The sequence below is a fragment of the Pongo abelii genome, chromosome 1 (genome assembly GCF_028885655.2).
Source record: "Pongo abelii isolate AG06213 chromosome 1, NHGRI_mPonAbe1-v2.0_pri, whole genome shotgun sequence".
NCBI lineage: Eukaryota > Metazoa > Chordata > Mammalia > Primates > Hominidae > Pongo > Pongo abelii.
Genome location: NC_071985.2, coordinates 73,053,872 through 73,080,205, shown reverse-complemented (window position 1 = coordinate 73,080,205; position 26,334 = coordinate 73,053,872). Strand labels below are relative to the sequence as shown.

The window sequence follows — 26,334 nt, the reverse complement described above, 5'->3', positions numbered from 1 at the left end:
CTGTGTGGCCTGGGACAAGTTACTTAACCTCTCTGGGTCTTAGTTTCCATGTCTGTTCAATGATGGTTAATAATACATACCCTCCAAGATTCTTGTGAGAATAAAAGCTATATTAAATGTCAAACTTTTTTTTTTTTTTTAAAAAAAGCACAATGTCTGGACATAGTAAGCTTGTATTTATTCATTTATCAAATAAAATTGTTTTCGAGTGCTTAATATGTGCCTGACAGTTTTCTATGTACTTGCGCTACGTTGGACAAAAATCCTCACCCTTATGGCACTTACAGTATGGTGGTAGGAGACAGTCAGGTCAGGTAAGCAATAAACATAGTAAATAAATAAAATATAGTGTGTTAAAAAGTGGGGAAAAATAAAACAAGAGGAAGTTCCTCCTTTCACAGCCTGTATATTTCTGTGAAATCTGTTGTCCAATAATGAAAAGGAGAACCAAAAGGATTTGCCAATGGGTTGGATGTAGAGCATGAGAGCAGGCAGGGGCCACTCCACTGTCTATCATGTCAGCCCCTTGCTCACAGTCCTCCAGGGCTTCCCACTCCAACCCCAGGCAGAGTCCAGTGCCCTATTTTGATGACCAGACCCTGTGGAATCCTCCCCACACTTTTGGAGCTCCTCTCCTGCTCTTCTCCCTCCCACTGTTCCTCCTTCCTCTTCTTCAAACATGAGCCAAGAATCTGTGTACCGCTGCTCCCTGATCTGGAAAGATCTTCCCCTAGATTTCTGCATGACTTTCTCCCTCACCTTCTTCCCAAGCCACTCCAGTTAAAATTCTACCCTCTGCACCTCCTATCCCACAGCCCTGCTTATGTATCTCCATAACACATATCGCCATCTGAAATATACACATTACTGTTTTGTTGTTGGTGGTCATCCTTACTAAGATATAAGCTCCATGAGACAGGAGGTTTGGCTCCTACTGCCTAGGACAGGTATTTAGTAAGGGCTTAATGTATATTGAATGACATAATGAATTCATGAAATAGGATTATAAAACTCTTGAAAACAGATTTTGATTCTAATTACTTTTGTGTGTAGCATCTAATAGCAGGGTTCGATAAATGGCTGTGGAAGGAGCAAATAAAGGGATGGATAAACATTTATGTCTGCATCAGGAAGAGAGAACAGGCATCAGGGAGGGGTGGATGAGAACTAGCCTTCCCTGGATGAAGCTTCATGAAGAACTCTCAGAAGGCCATGGCCTGACCTAGAGTCTAGCCAAGAGGGTTGATCTTATTACTCACATGAGCTCGAACCTACCGGGGGAAGGCTGGTTTCAGCAAAACATCGGTAGAAACTTATTTCCACAGTGGCTTTAGTGTCATGATGCAGGAAAATTCTTCAGAGAAAGTATCTAGTTTAGGATAAATCTTCACATAAGGGATGAAGTCTGACTTTTAGGTAGATAATGAGGAGCTGAAGTCGTGCTCCAGGTCACTTAAAAGGTAATTCCCATTTGTTATTAGATTTAAACTCAGACCTGAGTGCTGCGAGATCATATTTATGATCACCATCTAGGTGTGAGGAAGACAAAGCATATGGTATTTTGGTAGAACTGCTAGGACTGTATTAATTAGCAAGGATACCCTCAATTAGTCTAACTCATTAATTCTGGATTTACCTGCACAGGACACCTTCCTGGCTGAAGGATAACAGGCCCTGGGAGTGTTATTTCACTGTCTGAACACTAAATTGGCTCTTCTGCTCCCAGCTCGTCTGCTGGGATATCAGAAACTCCCTTTATTAAGAAGCACAAGCAGGCAGAGCACATCTTGATGTACTCTGGAGGGCTTGGGCTGACCCGAAGGAGCCCCGCATGGAAAACTGTGTAGTTGTCTGCTCCCAGCAAACTTCCCTATATGGGCCACTCTTTATTCTAGAATTACTTTCTACCTATCCATCCCTGCAGGTAGCATCATGCTGCATCCCCTCTACCTGGTAATCACCTCCCTGATGTCCCACCACCCGCTGCCTACTCCCTGATGTCCCACTACTCACTGCAGGCTACGCTACCTGCAAGGACACCAGCAAACTCTCCAACACAGAAATAGCAGAGGCACCTTCTCACTACCTGCCTCTCTCTGGCTTAGAGGAAGAAATCAGCAGACAATGAAATAAGGGTGTCATGGGTCCTCTGCAGACAGTCTCTCATCTGGGAGTTTTCAGTGCCAGTTTTCCTCATCAGGGAATTGCGGAGACCTTCGAAACTCATTCAGTCTATACCCTATAAGCCAGCAGCACTCACTCCAGAGGGTCTAAAAAGGGAGAGTTTCGGTATGTAACTTGAACAGTCTTTTAAAATGTGAGCCTTTTCTTCTTCACCAGTATTTAGAGACAATGGGAAGGACTTCCAGTCTTTGACACAATAACTCTCTAACCATTTTTTTGGTAACATGGACAAAATGGGAATTGGGTAAAATAACAAGTGTGAGTGTTGGTTCTGCCAGATGCTTTGTGATCTTGATCACTTTACTTACTCCACTCTGAATCTCAATTGCTGCATCTATAACATGGGGGTATTGTGCCATTCCTTCAGTAAATACTTATTGACTTCCTAGTAGACAGTAAGCTCTATGGTTGGTTACTGATAATAATGGCAGCTAACTTTTACTAAATAATTATTATATGCCAGGCACTGGGTGGTTTTTTTCTATTTTAAATTAATTAAGTCATTCAATTTTCACTAGAACTTCATTAGCTATGGTACTATCTCTCCCATCCCCAGTTTACCGATGAGTAAACTGAGGCATGGGGTGAAGTAACCTGCTGAAGATCAAGCAGTTAGATGGGAGGGAGGCATTTGAACCTGGGATGTTGATTCCAGGTTCTCCGCAATGAGTTGGTCAACCATGCTGCCTCCCAGGTGTTAGTGACCTAACAGTGGACAAAAACAGACTGGGATCCTGCTCTCATGATGCTCACTGTCTAGTGAGGTAAACAGGCATTGAACACATCATTATAATAATAAATATGATGAATGTTCTGAAGAATGAAACATGGTACTGGAGGATACCTTATTGCTCCTGGCCCTTTCTGCCCTGAGGAAGGAACACTTGATCTGATATTTGCAGACTAAGAGGTGTTCATCAGTTGACAGGGTAAGAGAATTCTAGATAATGGGACCAATGTGTACAAAGGCCTCATGGTAGAATGAAAACGGTTTTGGAAGAACTGAGGAAGGCAGTGAGGCTGGAATGCAGAAATTGGCTAAGGGAGGGGGCCGAAGTGCTGGAGAAGTGGGCTGGGGCCACTCCATTTAAGTCCTAATGTACCTGTTTAATATTTTTGTCACAAGAGGAATGGCAATACATGAAAGTTTTAAGAAGGGCCCTTGATATGATCAGGTGTCTGTGTTGGAAATAACCCTACCATTAACATGCTCTGCAGATTAAAGATGAAAATCTTTTCAGACCTTGTACAGTGCAACAATACTAGTGGTTTTAATTAATGGGAATCTAGGTCACTCTTTCCCCAGTGATTTTGCATCATCACAATGTCACACCTTGGACATTCTGGGATTATGTCCCTCCTGTCAATCTAATACACCTGGAGTCAGGAGCCATAGATAAGGTGATTTAAGGGATGTCAGCAAATCAGATTGGACACAATATTTTTCTTACTGAAACTTGCACAACCTAAAACTTTCAGCATCAATGTCTCTGTTAATATGCAAATGCTATCCGTTCAATACTACCACGTTAGTGGTTGATAAGATCACTTAAATTAGCGCTGGAGCCCTGTAGAAGTGGTGACCAGGATGATTAAAATTCCGGTTATAAATAGGGTGTAAAAACCTTAGAACAGGGGATGTTGTCAAGACCAGCCTGGTATTGTCATGAGGAAAAGGTAAGCTTTGTGCAATGGATGTTGACTGAAGACAAGCTTTTCTTAATTAACAGGGACTGATCCTGCCGGGGAGCTTGTACTGAAGACAGCCAGTTATTTATCAAAGAACTGGCCCACAACAACTTCAAAATATAGAATTAAAAATTTTGATGAATTTTTGCCAGGGATGAGAGGATTTAGCAATTAACTCCAAATCTGCAGCCTTGCTGTGTATGTTAATTCAAAATAACCTTTCAGATGTACAAAAACCTATAAACAGAGTGAGTGACCCTATCAGTATACTGAGGGCAGAGATCACAGGTACTTCACTACGTACGTAAGCACCTGGCATATAATTGTGTATGCTAGGGGGCTTCGTCAGTGTTTCCTATGGGCTCCTTGACTTATGACTGTGTGGAGTAATGCGATACGACGAGGACTTTTGCCAGCGGCTGAGTATTATTTCTGGAAAGGCAACGCTCCTGCACTGGGCCTTGAATTCTCCTTCCCTGCTGAACTCCAGGTTGTTCCATTCAACTCTCTTGGTCCTTCTGTCCTCATAGCAAGGTGGGGGGTACCTGGGGCATCCCTTCAGAAGCCCTGCTAACTTCGATGCCTCTTACCTTGAGCTTTGACATCATCCACCACGGGGCATGGGGTCTTCACGATCACGTCGCTTGGCCTGGAGCGCCGTCCTGTGTTGTCCACTCCCCACAGTGTGAACCTGGCAGGGAGTGGGAGGGCATGGTTAGCAGAAACAGTGTGGCTGGAGGCTAGATCTCTGTGGACTTAGCTCATGGCCCAGCTCTGCCTGGATGGGCGGCTACGGACCCGGATACTCTCATCATTCTGGGTCACGTTTACTGCCACCATCCCAGGCAGAAAGATGCAGCCTAGAGCCTCTCACTGCTTCCTAGTGGGTCTTGGGTTGTAATTTGCTGTCTTGGGTATATTTTTTGGCAGAGAGCATCATGGCATCAGGCACTGGTTCTCAAAGTGGGGCCCCCAGACCAGCAGGACCAGCATTACCTGGGAACCTGGGAGCAGCAGACCCCAGCCCAGACCCACTGAACTAGAAACTCTAGGGATGGGAACCAGACCTCTGTGCTTTCCCAGACCTTCCAGGTGACTCTAGTGCCTGTTAAACTTTGACACCCACTCAGGGAAACAGTTTATGTCTTTGGAAACAGACGGTCAGAACTTGGGTCTGAAGCCACATAGTTATAGTGAATGCCTGTGAAATGGAGATGATAATAAGACTACTTATAAGCCACTGTGAGAAGGAAATGAGACAATAATGTACAGAAATATCTGAAAGATAATATGGTTCATGACACTGCACATATCACATTAGTTCTCTTCACTTCTGTCCCGTGTGCAGTCAACACCTCTATGCAAAGGATTAGGGACAGCTTCCCTCTTTAAAGTGAGATGCAAAACAGCCCTAGTGGAGAGTCTCTTGGCTTGCCTGTGGCTAGACTCTTCATTCCCCACATACAGCTTACTCTGTTCCTCTGAGATAATGCCCACTGTGGACCAGGAATCCAGAGTGGAAACATCGCAGTCTCCATGACAATGTGAAGACATGATTCTACGAGCCCCTTCTAGGAAGAAAATGAAAACCTGGCTATTAAAAGCTGAAAGTAAAATTTCTCCTTGGATGGTGGAGCTATATGGAGAGGAAGAAGAGGAATTCTAGGTTCTGCCACTGAGAAGGGAATCTGAACATAACCATGGCAATCAGCTCTGGTGTCTGTGCCAAGGGCCTCTGATAACCAACCCAGTCGGTCTAAAAAAAATCATTAATATCGCCTTTCTTGTCGCTTTACTTTCTGCTGTGTCACCATGGGAGGCTGTGATTATTGGCAATTATTGATTTTCTTTCCTTTTGGCAGAGTTACAGGGAGGGAGAGAGGTGAAAAGGAGAGAGAAGCCCCGAGACACGGTGGTCCAGTTAAATGTCAGCTGGGTGTGGAACAGACACGCTGGTGAAGTAGAAAAGATATAGATAATTGCCTAATGATTCTGGCAAGAAATATGCATTTCTCTCAACAGAGAAAAGACAACCATGGTCCACCACTCCCTCCCTACAAAGACATCCACAGAAAGGTCAGTGTGAGAGCCTGTGTGCCCTGATACGTCATTTGCCTTCCCTCTGCCTTCTCCAAATTCTCATGCTGAATCATGGGGGCCTCACACAGGCAGGCCCCATACCACCTGAACACTGGTCTGCTGGGACTCAGAATGTGATGACCTGCCTGGATTCAGGACACAGCAGGTTGGGCCATACCTGCTGGCCTCCTGCAGGACTCCCGCCTCTCCTTGCTGTCAGACCAGGACCAAGTGTGCAGCCCTTCACTCCTGTCTGCAACACAGTGGCTCAATCCACTTCACTGGCCTCTGCCTCATCCCCTGTTCCTGAGTTCTGATAAATGGTTTTACCTAGTACTCAACCCCAGCCTGACCCTGATTCCAAACCCAAGGTCTTCTCATCCTTGTCTCCTTGCCATTCCTCTCCTCTAAGGTTGGAGGGGGCCCCTTGCACCCAGCCCCTACTGCTTCTGGTGGCAATGCTAGGCTGGCTGGACCCCTAGCAGTGGCAGCCATGAAATTTTCCATCATTCAGCCCCACGTGCCATATGCTGATGCCTCATTAGCTTCTTGTACTGTTTCTAGAATTGCGAATGGGGCCACCAAACCCAACAGTTGGTGTATCTGACCAGCCGTGTGTAGAACCAGCTCTGTTCCTGGTTCAATCCCACAGTCCAGTCTCAGGTCAGGCACCAACTCCCTCCTCTGCCCACCTGCTCTAGACCACCTTGACCTTCCCTCTCAGGAAGGGACCCAAAGGTACTGCTCGGAAGATTTCAGACTTGTACCTTGTAGTCTGGGACTCCCACAAGGTGAAGTTCCCCCTCATACCCGTGTTTCCTCCACAGGGTAGCAAGTGAGAAAGCCCCAGGATTAGCAATGTCATACAAACCTCGGTAGCACTGCCCTCTAGGGGCCCGAGTAAGCCCACTTCTCCCACAGAGGTCCTGATACCAGGGCCCTTGTGCATAGGAAGTCCATCCCCTGCCCAGAGGTGGGGTGGCTTTATCCTTGTTGCAGACTTGTGCTCTGAGCCCGGTTCTGGCTATCAGTTCTCATCAGTGTCAGGAGATAGGAAGTCCTGTTCTCTCCCAGGCTGATGCTCTCGGGCCAGCATGGTCACGGGGCTGGGGCATGGGCCTTACCCGGTCCTCTGGTCCTTGCAGTTCGCTCTCCCTCTTCCTACAGGGCCTGCACCCCTGACTGTGTGTCTGAGTCCCTAAGTCTAGGCCCCTGCTCTGGTTTCCATTGCTGAGGCCCTGCCTGCCTAGTGCCCCATCCCCTGTCATTCTGGCCCTGCTCTGCCTGTTCCTGCCTGACTTCCAGAGCCCTGAGCATGGCCTTGGAACTCAGGTCAGGACTGCAGTGTGGCTATGTGCAGCTCTGGGCCACATGATGCTGCCTGCTATATGTTAAAATGTCACCTGTCCTAGACCGTCTATGGCTGCATTCCAGCCACCTTTTGTAGCCCACCATTCCTTAACCCTAGACCCTTAATTTCTAAGTGTCCTTGGACTATAATGAGAAACATCCTACTTCGTTGTCAGATGGACCCCTTCTCTCTCAGTCAATCCCCACCTCTCCCCTCCCCAAGCTTGCCCAAGCTCTGCCCTGTGGCCTGTCTTGCTGTAAGTTCCAGCTAAACTGTACTGGATGCTGACCTAGGATGAAAATACCTGTCCTCACATTAATTCTCACATTACCCCAATGGGGCAATCAGTGCAAAATTTAAGTTTTCTAGCTCTTTCCACTTTTAGTAGTGTATTTTATTTTTAACATAAAGCAGGTATTAGAAAAGGAGATGCTTCACTTAACCTTCTGAGGAGAGTCGGGGCTTGACCTAAGTGCCATTCCTCAGCAGTCCCAAATCCCTCAGTCTTGGAGGGCCCACTGAAAGAGCAGTCAGTTTATTTCACCATCATGGCCGGGGGAGCACTTTACACATTTCATGTGGAAATGCCATGTGCGGTCATTTCAGAAAGGCATTGGCTTACTGTTAGTGTTATCGTTTCTACCACTGAACACTCAGCACCCTCAGAGGGTTAGATGGGATTACTGGGCAAAAGAGATAAGCCCTGCTCCCAGTCGGAAGGCTCATGTGTAAGTATATTTACTGCTTTGTCCAAAACTCCTGGGCTTCTTCCACCGCTGCCTGGCTGGAATTGTTCAGCCCACAGCTAGAGACTTGGTGATGACCCCAACGGAGGCCTGTGTGAGTGTGCACTGACACAGAACAGCTCTGCTTCCAAAGGTGGGTCTTAAAGGCCTGAAACTTGAAGTGAGTGGAGGACTCATAAGCCCCCTGCTAAGGACTGGCTGTCTTGTCTGCTACTTTCCCACTTTCCTTCTCCAGGCATGGTGGTTTCTGCCCATCCCTCCGATTTGCTTCCCTTTTTTCTGAATTATCTGTCTGCTGTCACATACCCGGAAAGAGAGCAGCTCTCCTGTGAGCATGCATTGTGATGATGGGGCAGCGGGTTGTGAAAGGCCCGTGAGTCACCTCCCTAACCTTGCCTCAGTTTATTCATCTGTAAAAGGAAGAATGCTGGACAAGACATACTTTAAGGTCTCTTTCAAGTAGGAGTTCTTCACTGTTTTTGGACCATGGATCCTTCTCAGAATAACGTTTTAAAAAGCATTAAATAAAATATACAAAGTGACAAAGGAAGCCAGCTAAGCAGAAATGCCGTTCCACCTCTGTGGATCCCAGGTGCAGAGCCAGCTCTCTGCTTTAATATGAGGTAATGAGGTCATGCTCTGAGATTCTCACAGTAACCTACAGCAGCAGGGAGTTAAGATGCAAGACTTGCAGACCCTAAGCAACTAGCTGTGTGATTCTGGGGCAGTTACTCCGTTTTCTTGCACCTGTTTCCTCAATTATAAAATGGAAACAACACCCCTAATCTCACAGAGTCAGAGAGGATTCTCAGTCAGCACTCCATTAATGAAGGCCGCCCTCCGCCCAGTTTATAGAAAGAAAACTTAGTTGGAGAATGTTTCAGTGTCTTGCTTACAGCCATTTAGTGGTTAGGAACAAAAAACCAGGCTTGCGGCCCATGTATTCTCAACTCTTAATCTAGGGCTCTGTCCCTATCCCAAGGGCTGAAGCGCAGCTCTCCTGGATCCTTCCGGGAGAGGAATGTCACTCCTGGCCTTCCGCACGGCCCTCTTCTTGTGATCTGCAGCGCCACCTGGTGGAGATTTGCTGTTTCTTCCTTAGCCCCCTGCATTGGCTCCAACTTTTCAATAATCAGCATTCATAGTTCGCATTTTATTGAGATGTAGGAGGGACATAATGGGAGATCAGCAAAGACAGCTGGAATGAGAGACGGTACTGGCCTCGATCTCTGATCAGAAACGCAGCCAATCAGGCCAACATGAGGAGGGTTGCAGTGTGGGTAATGGCTGCACTCCTAATACCACTTCTTGTACATAGGAACTTTGGAATTCCTAAGTAACAGTGTGACTTAGCCACAACTGAAGGACTACTGAGCCTTTACTATAAATGACAATTCAAGTTTCACTGAGTTTGAGTTGCCTTACAGCAGGTTAGGTGGTCTGCACTCCCAAATCCTTGTTCCTTTCACCCGCTCCCCTCCAATAAAGGGCCACAACTGCCCCCCATCAAAAGAGCCAACGAGAATCATGGCAGTCGTGGAATCACCCGAAAAGTGCACCAACATGGTCTTAGTATTCTCATCTGTGTCTATATATACTGTCAAAATCCTCTAGAATGTCACTTGTGTTTATGTACTTTACTTTCATCATGCATGGCCCATAGCAACATCCCTTTTTCCTATATTGAAGACATTCAGCCTGAGCACTGAAGTTCATCTTGCAATCAGTGCCACTCAAATTTCTAGTGCTTTTCATCTCTGAAATCTTTAACTGTGGAAATAGAAATGATTTATTCTGGAAACCTTGACTCTATTCTCGTGACCTCCTCTGCAAACTGTTAAATGTTTTTCATACTGATGGGGTCATGAAGTCCTACAACGACATCACTATGAATTCTGCCTCAGCACCCAAATTTTTCCATCATGATTTAGATTCTATCATTATCTCTCCTTTTCTGGCATCTTTTACATCTCTGCATCACAAACATTTTACAATTGTTTCCAGAGCACAGGGAGAAATGGGGAAGAGTTCACAGAAAGAATAGGGTCATTCCAAGGGCCATGATATAGTTCGCTGCATTTCTTTGAAGAAAAGTGCTGCCCATTTCTAACGTTTATAAATTACTTCAATGCCATTGGAGCTAGCTAGCTTTCTAAAGCAGAGTTCTCGGTAGTCTATGCCTTTCCTCAAAAATGACTCCTTGGACTTACAGCATTCTATCTTTCCAGTCTCACTTTCTTCCTTTCCCTTTTACTCACCGTCTGCCTCTGCCCCACTAGACTACTTGCTACTCACCTTCATCCTTCTTCACCTTTGCCTTTGCAGTTTCCTGAGCCTAGTATACCTTTTCCAACATGACTCTGTTGGTTGAAATTCTACACAACATAGTTTAGATGACATCCACTCTAGTTAGAATTAATCACTTCTTTCTTCTCTTTTACAATTTTTTTTCATTTTTTGCTTTTCTATCTACATTTATTTAATTCTGCCTTAAGTTAAAGTTAGTTTTTTATATATTTCCCCTCTGTGTTGCAAACTCCTCAAGGGACAGAACTGTATTATCTTTCTAGATCCCCCCATTCCAGTGCCTAAGTACTTGAGAAGATTTTCTATAATGCCACCTGGGATAAGACTTCAGAGGCTCAACATGTTTTGCTGAGTCTCTAAAGGAACTCAAGTAGCAAGAAGAAACCGGTAAGAAGCCTTGGGACTGTCAGGGTAAGAAGTCACTAGGTAGGTGTGTGTTACTCACATGTAAATGGTGTCAGGTTCCAGGCATCGTATGATCAGAGAGATGGTGGTGAGCTGCTTGTCCGGCACCTGAGATGGCATTGCACAAGGAGACTTTGCTCCAGAGATGATGTCGTCCACAAAGCTCAGCACTGTTTCTGCCCAGAGGAGAAGGAATGGAAAAAGCATGAGAAACAATGATGGCCAAGCAATGAGGAGATGGAGTCAACTCAATGAGAACTTAACATGACAATGATTTGGTCCTAAATCTCTAGAGTAGAGAAAGAAGACTTAGAAGGAATGGCCTTTTCTATTTCATATTTAACCACTCAGAGCTGTCTAGAGTTAGTTCAGACACAACTAGGGCAAGAGGTACACATCACATCTGAGAGCTTTTTTTTGAGACAGAGTCTAGCTCTGTCGCCCAGGCTAGAGTGCAGTGACGCGATCTTGTCTCACTGCAACCTCTGCCTCCGAGGTTCAAGCGATTCCCCTGCCTCAGCCTCCCGAGTAGCTGAGATTACAGGCATGTGCCAGGGTTTCACCAAGTTGGTCAGGATGGTCTCGAACTCCTGACCTCATGATCCGCCTGCCTCGGCCTCCCAAAGTGCTGGGAATACAGGCGTGAGGCACAACGCCGGGCCTGAGCGCTCCTTTATAAAATGTTCTTGGCATGGACAGAGATAGCATTCTGGTCAGTGGTCCCTGCCATACCTCAGCAATACATGTGCACATCAGGCAAAGGGCCTTGGAAGATGCGGTAGGCAGCTCTCTATGCCTGAAGGCAGCTGCGTATATCTTTAACCTCAGTGGCAGGCTCACCAGTAGCTATTTATTTTGAATTAGATTGTTGGTGCCATCATCCTGCTGGTGACCACATCCCATGCATAAGTTTTTGGGATTATGAATGTTGACCTTTCACTGTGTGCAGGTAGTGAAATATTAAGGCAAGGAACATTTTTCATGGGGTGTTTCCATTCCGTTAAGTCTTCCCTCTTACTAGCTGGACCTGAGAAAAGCAGTTTGCTTCAGGAAAAGACACGGGCCAAACACATTTGTTTGCACATGCTTTTGCCTGGAGGGGGGTTATTAGCAAAGGAATTTTTTTTTTCTGTAATCATGGCAGTGGTTAGCAGAGAATTGTTTCCTAATTGTGGGCTAGGATAACTAGTGTATTGTACTGTTGTTTCTTTGTGAGTGTGCCTAGAGGCAATGAAATGGACACCTCTTTTATAAACAAAAAACAAAATCAAAACAAGGCTTTGTCAGATGCTCACCAGGCAAAAACTCTTAAATGGACAAGATGGCTGCTGCTTGGAAGAACAGCTGCTTCTTGGAGAAGAAGAACAGCTTCTTCTTCTCCCTGCTCCTCCTGCATTGCCCTGGCATACTGGGGACCTGGAGCAAAGCCATGAGGCAGGGCATTTTTCTTTGTTTTAGTTTTATCACCTTGGATCAAGATAAGCCCATGAAGTAGAAGGTGCTCACCTGTCTCCACTTTGGAGTGGTCCATCCTGTCAGTGACTTTCTCTTGACGGAGGAGGTAATCTACAATCTGCACCCCGATTGGTGGCTCTGAGTGTTCCCACTCCAGGACCACAAGAGTGCTGCTGGGCTCGTGAACTGTGGAGAGTCTCAGCCTGTGTGCAGACAGGAAGGAACATGAAACAGGGACACAACTGTGACTCACTTTGGGCACTGACTACCTCAATTGTGATACTGTAAGCTTTTCTTTCCCAACCAACTACAAAAATGATCTCTTTGAGGGCCTGTCTCTTTCAAAAGATAGTAATGTTTTTGAGGACTCTTGAGATCTGTGTTTTATGTATTAAATGCCTGTTACATATTATAAACTCAGCCAATAAGTGTAAATAAATAAATCAGTAGGTGAGTCAAAGATTAATGAATGTCTGCACATTACATGGGTCAGAGGATAGGGCTTTTGGAGTAGTACCGTTTTATATGGCTGGAAAACATCATAATTTCTAGATTTTTCTCTTGAAAAATATCAAGAGAGTGTGTGTATACTGCTCATATAAAGACGTATTTAAGGTGATGTCCAGAATCTCAAATTAATAAGGCCACAGCTGGTTTGGCTTCCACAACCTTATCAGGATCTGCCCTGTTGGTAAGGGAAACCCCAGCTTCCCTTCTTGCTATGGGAACTAACCTATCCTTTTCTCCAGGCCATCTGCTAGCTGGACCTTGGAACAGGTTCAGTTTGGAAGTAATATTCATAGGGGGCTTTACTGGACAAGAGAAAGTTGGCCACATGTCAAGTTCTCCTTGGAGTGATGTCCTCTGCCTGCTTGCCCAGATTCTGATTTTGGTTTCTGTCTTTGCTCTTGGTTTATATGGATATCCTGGTTCCTGATTCCAGCCTTTCCTTGCTTTTCTCACTTCATACTCTCATTCTTTACAAGTTGTCCACATTTACCACTGTCTTGCCTTGCCATCTCATACCTCTCTGTACCTCGCAGAAACTTAATAATCCTTGTTAGCATTCACTGGTATGGATCTCTTAATTGTCCACGTGGTTTCAATTCACAGCCACCTTCTGATTTCTTGCATGTGCCTCGGGTTTCCCCTCTTTCTTCCAATTCTGTGTTTCTTTCAAGACCACTGGATTCTGGGAATGTTCCCCATTCCTGCTCACTCCAGCCTCCCTCCCTTACAAGTATCCCTGCCATTTGTCTCATCCTTGGTTCCCAGATCTCATGATCACTCGTATTCCTGGCCCTCCTTTTCTCTGCTCAGCTCACAGGTGCCTGTCGGTCATCTCAAGGATCACTGTGCAAGGTACTAAGAATGAATGACACCAAACCATCTGCAATCTTCAATTTCAATTCAACAGAGATTTGTGAAGCACCCATTTGCTACTGGGGATGCAGTGGTGCACAAGCCCATCCCAGTCCTTCTTTTATGGAGCTTAGTGAGCAATAGAAGCATATAATTATACATGTGATTATAATAATATGTGATAAGAGTTTCAAAAATAAATTATAGTAAACTGTGGGCACAAAAGTAAAGAATTCAACTAGTGGGAAAATAACACAAAACACATGCTCTTCTGTTAGTGAAGGAGTGCATAGTTTGCATATGACATTAAAGATGGAATAGACCCAAAACAGTACAGATATTGACAAATTCATTAATTAGTGTCATATGCAGAGCGCTGTTCTGAAAAAAAAGCATTAGGAACGTTAAATAAGTTATATTTCTGAGAACACAAATTCTGTGAAAATATGGACTAAACCCGGCCTCTTCTGAGAAATAGAAGTGTATATGATTTATACAGACTTGTGTAAAACTAAAGCATATTTACGTTTCCCACTGAAACTAAGGTTTGCTACTGAAGGAGGTGATCAGTTGTCAAGAAAAGTAAAGTCCTTAATAGACATTTACTGTTTATGAAAATGTAGCCCAATTTAATCTTTTGCAAAAAGATTTAGTAAACACAGGTTTAAAAGCAAAATAAGCCCTAGGACATTATGACTGGATCTTGTGTCCACCTGACAACATTTGGTAGCTTCAGTATTGTTTCAGAGGTAGCTCTCTTACCTGGTGAATTAGTCTAACAGCAGCAGTTCTCCTAGTGGCTCCCTTTCTACTAAATGAAAGAACTTTTATTAATAATCAGCTTGATTCTCTTTTAACCCAAGAAGTCCAATCGTGACTATGAAGAACAGGAAGCCAAAGGCTGGTTATCTACAGTCAAAGGCTGTAGGTATCTAAAAGCACCTACAGAGAGAAGGAAGACTGTGGACAAGAGAAGAAATTGGCTTGTAATGACCCTCTAGTGCTGCATTGTCCTCTTTCTCTGATTTCTTCTTGCTCTGTCCTGGCCCTTTAGTGCCCACCTGCACCTGCATGAAACAGGCCAGAGGGCAGCCTCTCAATTGCTGGTTTCCTAAGCGGTCTGTTGCTCCTGCCTACTCAGCCTTTCACTTTTGCAGGGCCTGATCTTTACTTCAGGATTTCTTTGCCTTACCGGCCCCTGGGGTCACTCTCTTCCAGCTTGTCATGCCAGCACTCTTTATTACATACAATATTCCTGTGGCTTCAGTCCCACGGCAGATGCCATATTAGAGGCTACAAGGGATTCTTGTCTCAGGTCCTGGCCCTTAGCTTGGCCAGTTCTGTTTAGTCTTCCATTGAGGGGAAGGAGACTGGGCATGTCCATTCTCAGACACCTTTGTAGCACTTCATCCTCTTCACCCCTCAAATGCAGACTCTCCTATTGTTCATCCCCAGCCCTCTGCTCTTCCCTCTTGATTATTATTCTGGAGCACTCTTTCTAATAGCTGTGGTTTCATCTCCCATTTTTCTGGGGTTGACTGAAATCTCATCTCTAGTATTTACTTTTTTGCAGAGCTACATCTTTCTTTCTGCACACTGAACAGCCCCACACTCAACTACCCCATGACAGCTCCAAGGCAAGCCCAAATGAAACTGGCTTCCTCCTCAAACCTGCCTAACCTTTGATTCTTCTTTGCTCACTGGTGACCTATTCATCTTCCCAGCCACCAGGGTCAGAAGTCTTAAGTTCACTTTCCACTTCTCCTTTCTCCTCATCACTACTTCAATCAGTCACCAAGCCCTGTTGGTTCTGCCCCAGATCATCTCTCAATTTTATCCTCTCCATACTATAATGGCCAAGAACATGCCTCTTAACCAATTCTGCTTCCTGCTCTACCACTTTGGAAAACTCATTCTATCCATTTGAATGCATTTTATTTTGTCTATTAAATGAGCAGTATCTAACTGCTCCATACAATGCCTGGCACCCAGTAAGTGTTCAATGAGTGGTTATGTTGTTGGTCTAGTTAAGCTCTCAGTGTAGATCTCTAACTTCTTCCATTACAATGGCACTTTTCTCTCCATTGTCTTCTAGTTATGCTGTCCTACTTTCTCCACCTTCAAGGAGAAGTTCAAGCGCCACCTCCTCCACAGAGCCTTCACCATGGCGTCAGTTCAGACTTGACCATTCCCTCTTCTCACTTTCTTTAAATGCCTCTTGTTAACACTTGTCACACCCTTTCTTCTACTAAAACCATCTGTGCTGCCTCCCTTGGTAGATTGAAAGCTCTCTGAAGGCAGGTATTGTGTCATATTTTTCTTTCTGTTTCCCAGTACCCAGCCTATTTCTTTGCAAACAGTAGACACTCAATATCTGTTTCCAGAGTAATGCTGAAAGAGAGAAAGAGAACCATACACAGGCTGTGGGAGAGGTGCACAGGTGGGGAGTCCATCAGCTCCAAAAGCAGTGGAGTCACATCGACACCAGTCCTCGATGACATCTCCAGTCCCTGAACACCAGAGAGAGCTCATGGTAGCCTCCTGCAAGAGCTGCATGAGAGAACAGGGAAAAGATTGAGTTGAGAAGCCAGGGCTAGGCCATCAGAATCAAGAGGCAGAGTGTCAAGGATCTGCATGGCCCTAAATTACTTCTAGCAGCAGGTTGTGTTGCCACTTTATCATTGTGGAGTCTCAAATTCTGGTTCCAGGAGATTGTTTCTGGGAAGCCCGAGCCTCTTAGAACCTCTAGGGTGTCTGTCTCCCTTTACTGTAACAATTCCCCCTTGTGGTAACAGGCTGCCACTTTGGGAGCAAGTCATATTCCGCCCTCCATCTGCCTCATATGCCACTCCATCATTCCACACCTTAGGCTCTAGAAAAAAATGATGCCTCTACCACACATCTTCCGGGTGGCTACTCTTCCCTCTGCCCAGAGGCATTAGCCTTTTCCCAAATGCTTTTCTGTGCATCCTTAGCTACCTGCCCCAGTGTCCCCGTTGCATTCCTTCAGCATGCTTTCTAACCTGCTTACAATATTTTTGCAATGCTGCCTTGGGTTGTCATTTGGCATTAGGCATTTTTTTCTTAGTAAATCATGAACAGGAGAAGCAATGTGGCACACAGGCTAAGAGCTGGGCTCTGGAGCTGTCAGCCCTGAGTGAGAACTCTCACTTTGCCAATCACTGCCATGTGACCTTGGGCAAGTTACATAAGCTCAGTTTCCTCATAATAAAATGGGATAAAAATAGCACTTTCCTAATAGGCTTGCTGTGATAATTAAATATAATAATATATGCCAAATGAAATAATGCATGAATAGTACCTGGAACACATTAGTCACGAATAAATGCCAGCAATTATTATCATCTTTGAATAACAGGGTTGAGTCTTAGATAGAAATTTGTAACCATCACAGAACCTAGCAGAATTCTTTACATGCAGAGGGTTCATAGAGATATTTACTATTAAGTAAAAGGACAGAAGAATAAAATTAGACCAGCGAAGTAACAGAACCCATAATAGGGCCAGTCCTGGGTGAAGACGTGGATCCTGATGGAGTACTGACCCTACAGAGGCGTGCTGCTGCCTCAGGCCCATCCCAAGGGGAGGGAGAGGGTGGGACTGGCTGCAGGGAGCATGGCTGGTCCAAGCTAGCCAAGTCAGGACTTTCTCTCTGGGTGAGCTCAACATCTGCAGCTTTGGCTGTTTCTTATGATTCTCTTCTCTTTGTTTCATTCTCACCACATTCACACCTAATCGGTAAATTAGAAAAGTGAAACCTAGCTATCCTTGAAAATTTTAGACCAAAGAATTCAAAAGAAAAAGAGACAAAGGGAAAAAAGGAGATAACTCTACAAAAATCAGAATGTCTAAACCTAAAGCCAGCAGCCTATGTTCCATTCTTTCAGAACCTTACATAGGCCACCTTAGGTTAGAATAGTTAGAATAAGGGTCCATCCTGCCCCCTCCCCAGATTGGAAGCCTCTAGGAAACAGAAACCAAAGAATGATTATAACTATCTTTTGTGCAGAGATTTATAATTTACAAGGCCCTTTTTGATGCTAACACTTTGATGAATGGTTATCAAGATTTACAGTGGAGAAGACTGAGAGTCAAAGAAGTGAGATGACTTGCCCATGGTCATAGGCTGGTGAAAAGGGCAGTAACAGAACCTGAGTTCAACATGACTCACTGGACAACTCAGGCTCCCAGCATGAAGCCTCGTGCGTAAGTGCCCCACTTTATGCTTTGCCTGACTGATCCAAATTCAAAATTAAAAGATGCATTGCTTAAAACTAGGAAAACAGATGTCCTTTGAGATAAGTAGAATAAAGGCAACATTGTGACTACTGCCTGGCAGAGCCTTCAATCAACAATTATTTGCTAAGCACCTGCAAGGGGCCATTTTCTACATGAAGCATTAAGGATACGAGGATGCACAAGACACCTGTGGCCCCTGTCTGCATAAATCTTAAAGTCAGATGACAAACAAACAAGCAAAGTTACAATAACTAAATCACCACACCTGTGGTCAGAACCTCAAAGGAAAAGGTTGAGCTGCCATGAATGCATATGGTGGCAAGAGAGACAAGGAAAGGTAGATAAGCTCACAGAGGGGTACGCAGAGGCCTCTATGAGGATGCAACTTTTTATCTGAGCTCTGAGGGCTGGATCAAAAGTTATTTACTCATGAAAGTTGAAGTAGTGTTCCAGGTTGAAAAAACAATGTCAACAAGACCAGCCTGGATGGAACTTGACTTCTAAAATCAATGGAAAAAAAGGTGGGTCTGTCTGTAAAAGACAGCCTGAGGGAGAAAAGGTTTTCTCAGCAAGTGGGAGGGAGACAGGGCTGAAACACAGAAGCCTTGTGGGTTATGGTGAGGCAGGGGGCCACATTTCAAGAGCACTGGTAAGTAATTGCAGTATTTAAAACAGTGGAGCAACATGATCAGATTTTCAATCCAAAAGAGAAAGGACAAATACCTGTGATGACAAATAAGCTAAATATCATTTTGCAAAAGCTTTCACTTTCCATCTTCAATTTACACCACTCTATAAGAGTTCCTACTCTGGGCAGGGTATGGTGGCTCATGCCTGTAATGCCAGCACTTTGAGAGGCCGAGACAGGAGGATCACCTGAGTTCAGAAGTTCGAGACCAGCCTGGCCAATGTGGCAAAACCTCCTCTCTACTAAAACTACAAAAAGTAAGCTGGCCATGGTGGCAGGCACCTGTAATCCCAGCTACTCAGGAGGCTGAGGCAGGAGAATCACCTGAGCCTGGTAGGCAGAGGTTGCAGTGAGCTGAGATCATACCACTGTACTCTGGCCTGGGCAACAGAGCAAGACCCTGTCTCAAAAAAACAAAAATTAAAATAAAAAAAAAGAGTTCCTACTCTCTGAATCCTGGGCTGCAGGTAACTGCAAACTGTTGGATGAGGATAGAAGAGAGGAATTAAGAAGGAACCCATTTGGAAAGAAAGAGAAAGGGAAATTACATTTGTCTGAGTATCTACAATGTACCCAGCATTGCATAGGGAATCCACATTTGTTATCAGATTTAATCCTTATTCCAGGAAAGAAATAAAATTTTCCAATTTTTGTTATTGTTGTCTCTAAGGAGAGTGGTTGAACTTCAAGCTAAATTCATCTATCCATTCATTTGTCTATTTATGCATCCATTCATTTATTTAACAGAAAGCGAACTATGCATCAGCCACTTGCTAGGCACTGGGATTCTGGAGAAGAAAAACATCCTCATAGTCTAGAGGGGAGGAAACAACTATGTCAACAGCTGCGATAATAGGTGATGCATGCTATAAAAGATATAGATACAAGCCGGGCACGGTGGCTCATGCCTGTAATCCCAACACTTTGGGAGGTCGAGGCTGGCAGATCACCTGAGGTGGGGAGTTCGAGACCAGTCTGACCAACATGGAGAAACCCCATCTCTACGAAAAATACAAAATTAGCCAGGCATGGTGAAACATGCCTGTAATCCCAGCTATTTGGGAGGCTGAGGCAGGAGAATCGCTTGAACCCCGGAGGAGGAGGTTGCAGTGAGCCAAGATCATGCCATTGCACTCCAGCCTGGGCAACAAGAGCGAAACTCCGTCTCAAAAAAAAAAAAAAAAAACCCAAAAACAAACAAACAACAAAAACATACAAAAAACAACAATAAAAAAAAAAAGATGTAGATACACACACAATGGGAATTACATGAAGGGATACGTGGGTTGGCCTAGGAGTGTAAGGAAGGGCTCTTGGCAGCTGAGACGTTTGAGCTGAAACTGAAGTAACAGCAGGACTTTTCCAGTGGTAGAAATGTGGGCAGGAACATTCTTGGGACAGAGAGTTTGAAGTCTGAAGGGCCATATACATGAGAAAAAATGTGTTTGAGGGGGTAGAAAGAGTTAAATTTTGGAGTGCAGAGTATAAGATATAGAGTGGTAACAACCTAAGTAAGTGAAGACAAAATTGGATCATGAACTGCCTTATAATGATGTTCTGAGGACATTAGATTGTATTCAATAGATTCTGTGGAGTCATTAAATTACTTTGATGCCAAATTATCTGAAGTCCATATTAGATATATAATTCTGGGTGGTCTGTCAGGGAGATCAGTGAGAAGGTTACTTTAACGGGATAGTAGCCTGATATCACAAAGGATGCCGGAAATAGGTTGTGATGGGGGTATCATTAAAAAAGAATGAATTTAAGAGATATTTGAGGCTCTTCATGATAAAATGGATGTTGGGAATGATGATGAAATTCTAGGAAGTGGCCCCAGTCTCCAGTTCAGGCAACTTAGTGGAAGATAGTGCCATTCACTGGGATGGCCACACAACAGGTATGAGTTTGTGCTGGAAGATAATGAGTTCAAATGTTTTGGGTTTGAGATACCTGGTTCATTATACGGTTTGACCTATTTGTTTGTTTCTTTATGATATTCACAGATTAGACTGAAATATAGCATCAGAGATTATTTAGTCCAACAGGAAGACAATGAGACCAACAAAGGTCAGAAAATGGACCCAACGATATGCCAGAGGTAGAAATAAAAACACATTGAATTATATTCTAATGTCGTGATTTGGCACTCCTCTACTTCTTAGCTTCTTCACTCGTCATCTCCATTCTTTAGGAAAGGGGAAAATTGGAAAGAAAAACAGAACAGCGGATGGCAAAGACAAAATATGTCTAAGGAAGAAACGTGACAGTGACTGAACTCCAGCTAGGGTCACTTGTCTATGTGTTTAGAAATTAAAGAGTTCAAAAGATGGCTAGATGGAAAGCATTTCTCAACCCATCTCTTAAAACTGGTGCAGGGAGAAAGGGAAGGGGATGAGGTAGGGCCAAGTAGGGGATCCAGAAAGGGAGTTGCCAAAGACAAACTTCCTTCAGCTTCCCCATTTTGCTCGCAATCATACATAGAAAGCACAATGCACTCTCTCATCTCCCAGCATGCTTTCTCCATTCTGCAGCTCTGTACGCCCTGTTGCAAGGATGGTTTTGAGTGAACTCTCTGATCCCACTACTCCCAGGCAAGTGGCCCGGGAGCTCTTAAGGTATCAGCTGCAGCAGCCTTGAGACAAAGAGGGGCAGGTAAGGGGAGAAGAAGGGGGCTGGGCATTGGCTTAAAGACACTGCAGCTCTGGGTCTCCCTGGTGACTCACGCCCTCTGCCTTTCCTTTATCCTTTCAGACCCATCCTTCTGAAGGTCTCTTTTCTCCCACTCCTCCTCCCGTAGCCACCTTTATCAGATTGAAGACAAATGTGTAGGCCACAAGAACAATTTATCTTTTTGCTCCTGTGAAAAACCTTATTTTCAAACACTCGGTGAAATATCTGTGGCAGAGGCGGGTAGGCGAGAGAAACACACACACGTACAAAATCCCTCCTGTTGGTCTGAACATTACCTATGAAACAAACACCAGGTGTTCCTTAAGGAGAAAACAGAAAGCAATTATCACCCCACCTGGATGGGCACACCTCTCAGGCAGGTAAGCAGCTCACTGCTGCGACTCCTGCTGCCTTGTCCCCAAGGCTGCCTTTGCCATAGTTCCAGAAGTCCCACACCCGGTGTCTCCTTGTTTTACTTTTGTTGTTGTTGCTGTTGCTCCTGCTTTTGGCATCTTTGGAAAGGGAGAGGCAGAGGCAAAGGAGGAGTGGTTGGGAAATGGCGGCCCAGCAGCACAATAGAAAGGCAGAAAGATCTGCCTGGATGTGGCGTTTTGTTCTTATAGCCAGAGTGATGGGCAGGAAACCAACCCCTTCCAGGCCGAGGCTGCCAGATCCTTCCCTTTGCAACCTGTGCCTGATATACTCCTTCTAGTCCAGCTGCAGCTGGGCCAGGCTAAGGGATCAGTGAGGGAAGCTGGCCCACCTCCCAAGCCAACTAGAGTGAGGCAGAACTGAGCATCCTCCCCACAACTGTCCCCAAGGCACAAGGTTCTCTGAACAATGACTTTGATGATGGCAAATATTGTGCCTCCCTGCTTGCTTCCTTCCAGCCCTTTGTGTAGGGCTCAAAGCCCTACACAGGTGCTCAGTTGTGACTCCTGGATCATATTATCCTGGGTGTTGTAGGTGCAATGATTTGACTTAATATGCAAACATGCAAATTAAAGCAAATTAGGTGCCCAGATTAGTTAAACAAAAAGCCTCACTATCCATATTCTAGCATGGCCCTCAACTGCACCCTGTCACTTCCTCACACCATTTGGAAAGCCCTCTGTTGTGGTTGACGCCTCCCAGAGCCAAGAGTCCCAGGTCTCTTACCCTCTGGGTCTGGTTGTTGGTCACTAGTTCATAGATTGGGGCTGCTTTGGTCACCTCCAGCAGAACCGGCTCAGCAGGGGTGTCAGGGCTGGTTGTCACATGACACAGGGGGCAGGACGAGGGGCATCGTCCCTTGCTCTGGCACTCCATGCGGACTCCAGCCGCCATGCGCTTGGTGCCGGAGTCTGACAAGCTGGCGATGTATTCTGGGAACGTCAGCACCTTGGGGTCTCTTTCCCGCTCCTCAGACTCATCGGATGGGGAGTTGCCTGCAGACGCAAAATGGAAAGAAACAGAGAGGGAGTCAAAAAAGTAAGGACTAGCATGACCTCGTGGCCCCTGAGTGCTGGGGTCCAATCTTCGGGATCAGAAAGAGCCACTGAAGGGGAAAGAATGTGATTCTGCCATCCCACTTAATTTGGGGCACCCAACCTCCCAGTGACACACAGAGGTGGAAATGGCCCTTTTCAGTGAGAATCTAGGTTGTTCCTTTTCTGAGAATCATCAGCTCCACTGAATCTCTAGAGGGATCGGGCTCCGTGCTGATGACCCTCAGCAAGAATACAAACCATAAAAGTGATTGTTCTAGGACTCAATTTCTTCATCTATGAAGTAAAGATACGAATAGTACATACGTCTAGCATTGGGTAATGAATGAATGGCAATTCCTTTTATAAAGCACATAACACAATGGCTAGCACATGGCAAACCATCAAAATAATAGTTTTAATTATAAATATAGCTAAGATTTAGGAAGCCTGTACTATAAAAGCGAGATCCGTTCAAGGTCTACTTTAACCTTTATGATAACTCTCTGCATGGAGTTCTATCATTATACTCAGTTTATAGATGAGGAAAATGAGGCCAAGAGCTTCAAGGTCACACAACTAGTAGATTGTGAGAGCTGGGATTTGAATCCACTTTTGTCTGATTCTTAAGTCTTTTAGGTTAGAGAGGAAGAAGAATAGAACTCTGCTTCATTATTAATCAATATATTGAAGATGGGAAGGGAATTTTGACTTTTTCAAAAAGATTTGCACTCCAAAACTTGAGAGATGGGTCCACATCAATTTTCTTTGTTGAGTAAAGGATAGTTAAAGAATCTTTTGGTCTACTTTTGGTGACAAACATGGGAATTGCCTACCAGAGAATAATGGTTTGCTCTTTATACAAGAAAGCACTGCTTGGCATTTCTCTTCCCAGTCCTCATGATTCTCCATTTAACTTATTAATTCTAAAGGAAGACTGAAGTAGTGTTTGCTGACAAAAAAAAAGCACTGGGTTTCTGAGATTCATCACTCCTTTTTGCAGGTGCAGTCCTGAATGTGAAACAGCTTCAGAGAGACCACTAAGCTTTTGGACATCCTGGATATATACAGAACATTCATTCTGGCCCTCTCAGACTCATGAAGAATGCAATGGACAATGGGCTGGACCTTTGGAGGCACTGGTTGGAAGGATTTTTAAAGTGGTTCCCGAAGGTAATTGTAGATATGACTCACTGACTTTATAAAAGAGTTCTCTCTTATGGGGTCCAGGGAGCTCTTTGCAATTCCCTTCTTGTTTGCTATGTAATATGAGCCCATTTAGAAACATTACGAGGCATTTCAGCATTGTTGTTTGCCAGAGGAAACAATGAGGAAGTTTTACCTAGCACGTTAAAGCAAAGGACTCTCTGACTATAAATATGGCATATAATCCATCCCATACTTGCATTTTGTTTAATAATCGACCCAGAGCCAAGCTCAAACCCTTCCTAGATTATAAGAGAACTGTGTAACCACTCACACCAAAAATAAGAATGATGGCTTCAAATAGAACTAGCCCTCAAATCACTTCACCCATGGGTAAATCTTCACTGACAGGGAGGCTTATGCAACCCAGTCAACTGTGTGGCTACGGGTATTTGCAAAGTGGCCACAAGCCGATCCAAGACTCCCCTCCTCCAGCCCCTCACCAGGACCCCAATCTCTTTCAATATACTGTATGGATTGAGTGGAGCGAGTGTGGGTGGGGTGAGGTCTTTGATCCTTGGTGTGATTTCTGGGCAAACAGTCCTTCATTAATGCCTCATGGCATTTCTAAATGGGCTCATATTACATAGCAATCAAGAACAGAATAGCAGAGAGCTCTCTGCACCCCATGAGAGAACTCTTTTTATGAAGTCGATGAGTTGTAGCTCATAATCACCTTCTGGAACCACTTTGCAAATCCTTACAACCAGTGCCTCCAAAGATCCAGCCTATCAAGCATCACGTTCTGATGAGTCTGAGAGGAACAGAATGAGTGTTCTGTGTGTGTCCATCATTCCCCAAAGCCCAGTGGTCTCTCTGAAGCTGTTTCATGCAACATATGGAAAAGGGCTCAAGCATTTCAGAAACCCAGTGCTTTTTTGTCAGCAAACTCTACTTCATTAAGAAAGTAAGTAAAGGGCGGACGTGGTGGCTCGCTCTTGTAATCCCAGCACTTTGGGAGGCCAAGGTGGGTGGATCACGAAGTCAAGAGATCGAGATCAGCCTGGCCAACATGGTGAAACCCCGTCTCTACTAAAAGTACAAAAATTAGCTGGGCGTGGTGGCGCACGCCTGTAACCCCAGCTACTCGGGAGGCTGAGGCAGGAGTATCGCTTGAACTCGGCAGGCGGAGGTTTCAGTGAGCGGAGTTCACGCTACTGCATTCCAGCCTGGGCTACAGAGCAAGACTCTGTCTCAAAAAAAAAAAAAAAAAAAAAGTCAGTAAGTTAAATCCCGCCCCCCCAAAAAATATCAGTAAAGATAGTTTCTTTTCAAAAAAGATTATTGAAATTTCGCCATGCAAGTCTTGCTAGAGGGCTTGAGGGTCTCCTGGTTGGCTCTTACCCACCTTCTAATCATATGCGTTTCCTTACTGACCCGCAGCCCTCCTTGTTGAGAATTTGTTGAGTCTGGGAAAAGAATTTCCACAAAATGACCGCTAGATGGTGATATAAGTCTAAAATGACTTTCGTGAGCGGGAGGGGAAAAAAAAAAATGGATAAATCTCACTTCGGCACCGTAGAAAATAAACTATGAAAAAGTAACACATGGCTACTTTAAAAAAATGTTGTGGAGGTACAATTTTTCTTCAACCGGAGAATAAAAAATTAGCGACTAAAACAATTCCATAACATTTACCCTAAACAGAAAAATATAGAGGGGCATAGGATGACAGGATAATTAAAGGAAAATTAAATTCCAAAGGGAAAATAACCCCTACCCCCAATATCCTTAACATGGAGTAAACACTACTTCAAAGGGGAAGTAATATGCCACCAGTGCCTTTTCTCGCACCTTAAATCCCCAAATACCCAGGCATGCTTCCCACGCCCCCTCCCCTCATTGCTAAGCGTGTACCGTGCTCATGACAAATGGGGCCACTAGAGGGCGCTGCGACCACAAACAGCCTGGAGCTGAGGTCCGAGGGCCTTCCTGCCCTCCAGCTGGCCATCACTGGGTCCTGTCATAGCTGTAAACATCTGAGGGGTTGCTCCCCTCACTACTGTTTTCTGGCGATCCCAATTAAAATCAAGATGCAGCGAATCCCCCTCAAAGCCCTTCAGTTCTAGATACCTGGCAAGGTTAGGGAGTAGAGAGGAATGGGAAGGATGTAGAAATCCGCGGAGGGAACCCACCAAATTCTTGTTTTAATTCAGAATCATATTTTCTGTCTCCGGAAAACCTTCAGGTCCATATAAAAAGAGCCCCGCCGGAGGCCAAGACCCACTGCCTTCTGGTCCCCTCGCTATGCAGGATGGGGCTGTCTGGAGAGGAGCTGGATTTGCACAGGAGTGATGAGCAGCGAGCTCCCAAAAGCTATCTATTCAGCTTCCAGCAAAGAATAGAGATGTGTGTGTGAGGGAGATTTTTCAAAGAAGAAATGCATTTCCTATGTTCAGTTAAAGATACAATTGGGAAGTACTCTTTAAAATGATGGAGTCCAATGGTGAAAGCCCAGATAAA

At 44.8% G+C, this 26,334-nt stretch overlaps 1 protein-coding gene across 3 annotated transcripts in view; it reads right to left on the bottom strand.

Annotated features, from left to right (window-relative positions):
• Positions 1-26,334, bottom strand: part of ASTN1 (astrotactin 1) — a 314,886-nt gene that overhangs the window by 11,927 nt on the left and 276,625 nt on the right. For all 3 annotated transcript variants that reach the window (XM_054524823.2, XM_054524812.2, XM_024236699.3), the window contains 5 exons: positions 22,358-22,626; positions 15,995-16,128; positions 12,268-12,419; positions 10,802-10,937; positions 4,464-4,564 (listed from right to left, as the gene is read on the bottom strand). In XM_054524823.2, coding sequence (XP_054380798.1) covers positions 4,464-4,564; positions 10,802-10,937; positions 12,268-12,419; positions 15,995-16,128; positions 22,358-22,626 — 792 coding nt within the window. The remainder of the gene's footprint in view (positions 1-4,463; positions 4,565-10,801; positions 10,938-12,267; positions 12,420-15,994; positions 16,129-22,357; positions 22,627-26,334) is intronic.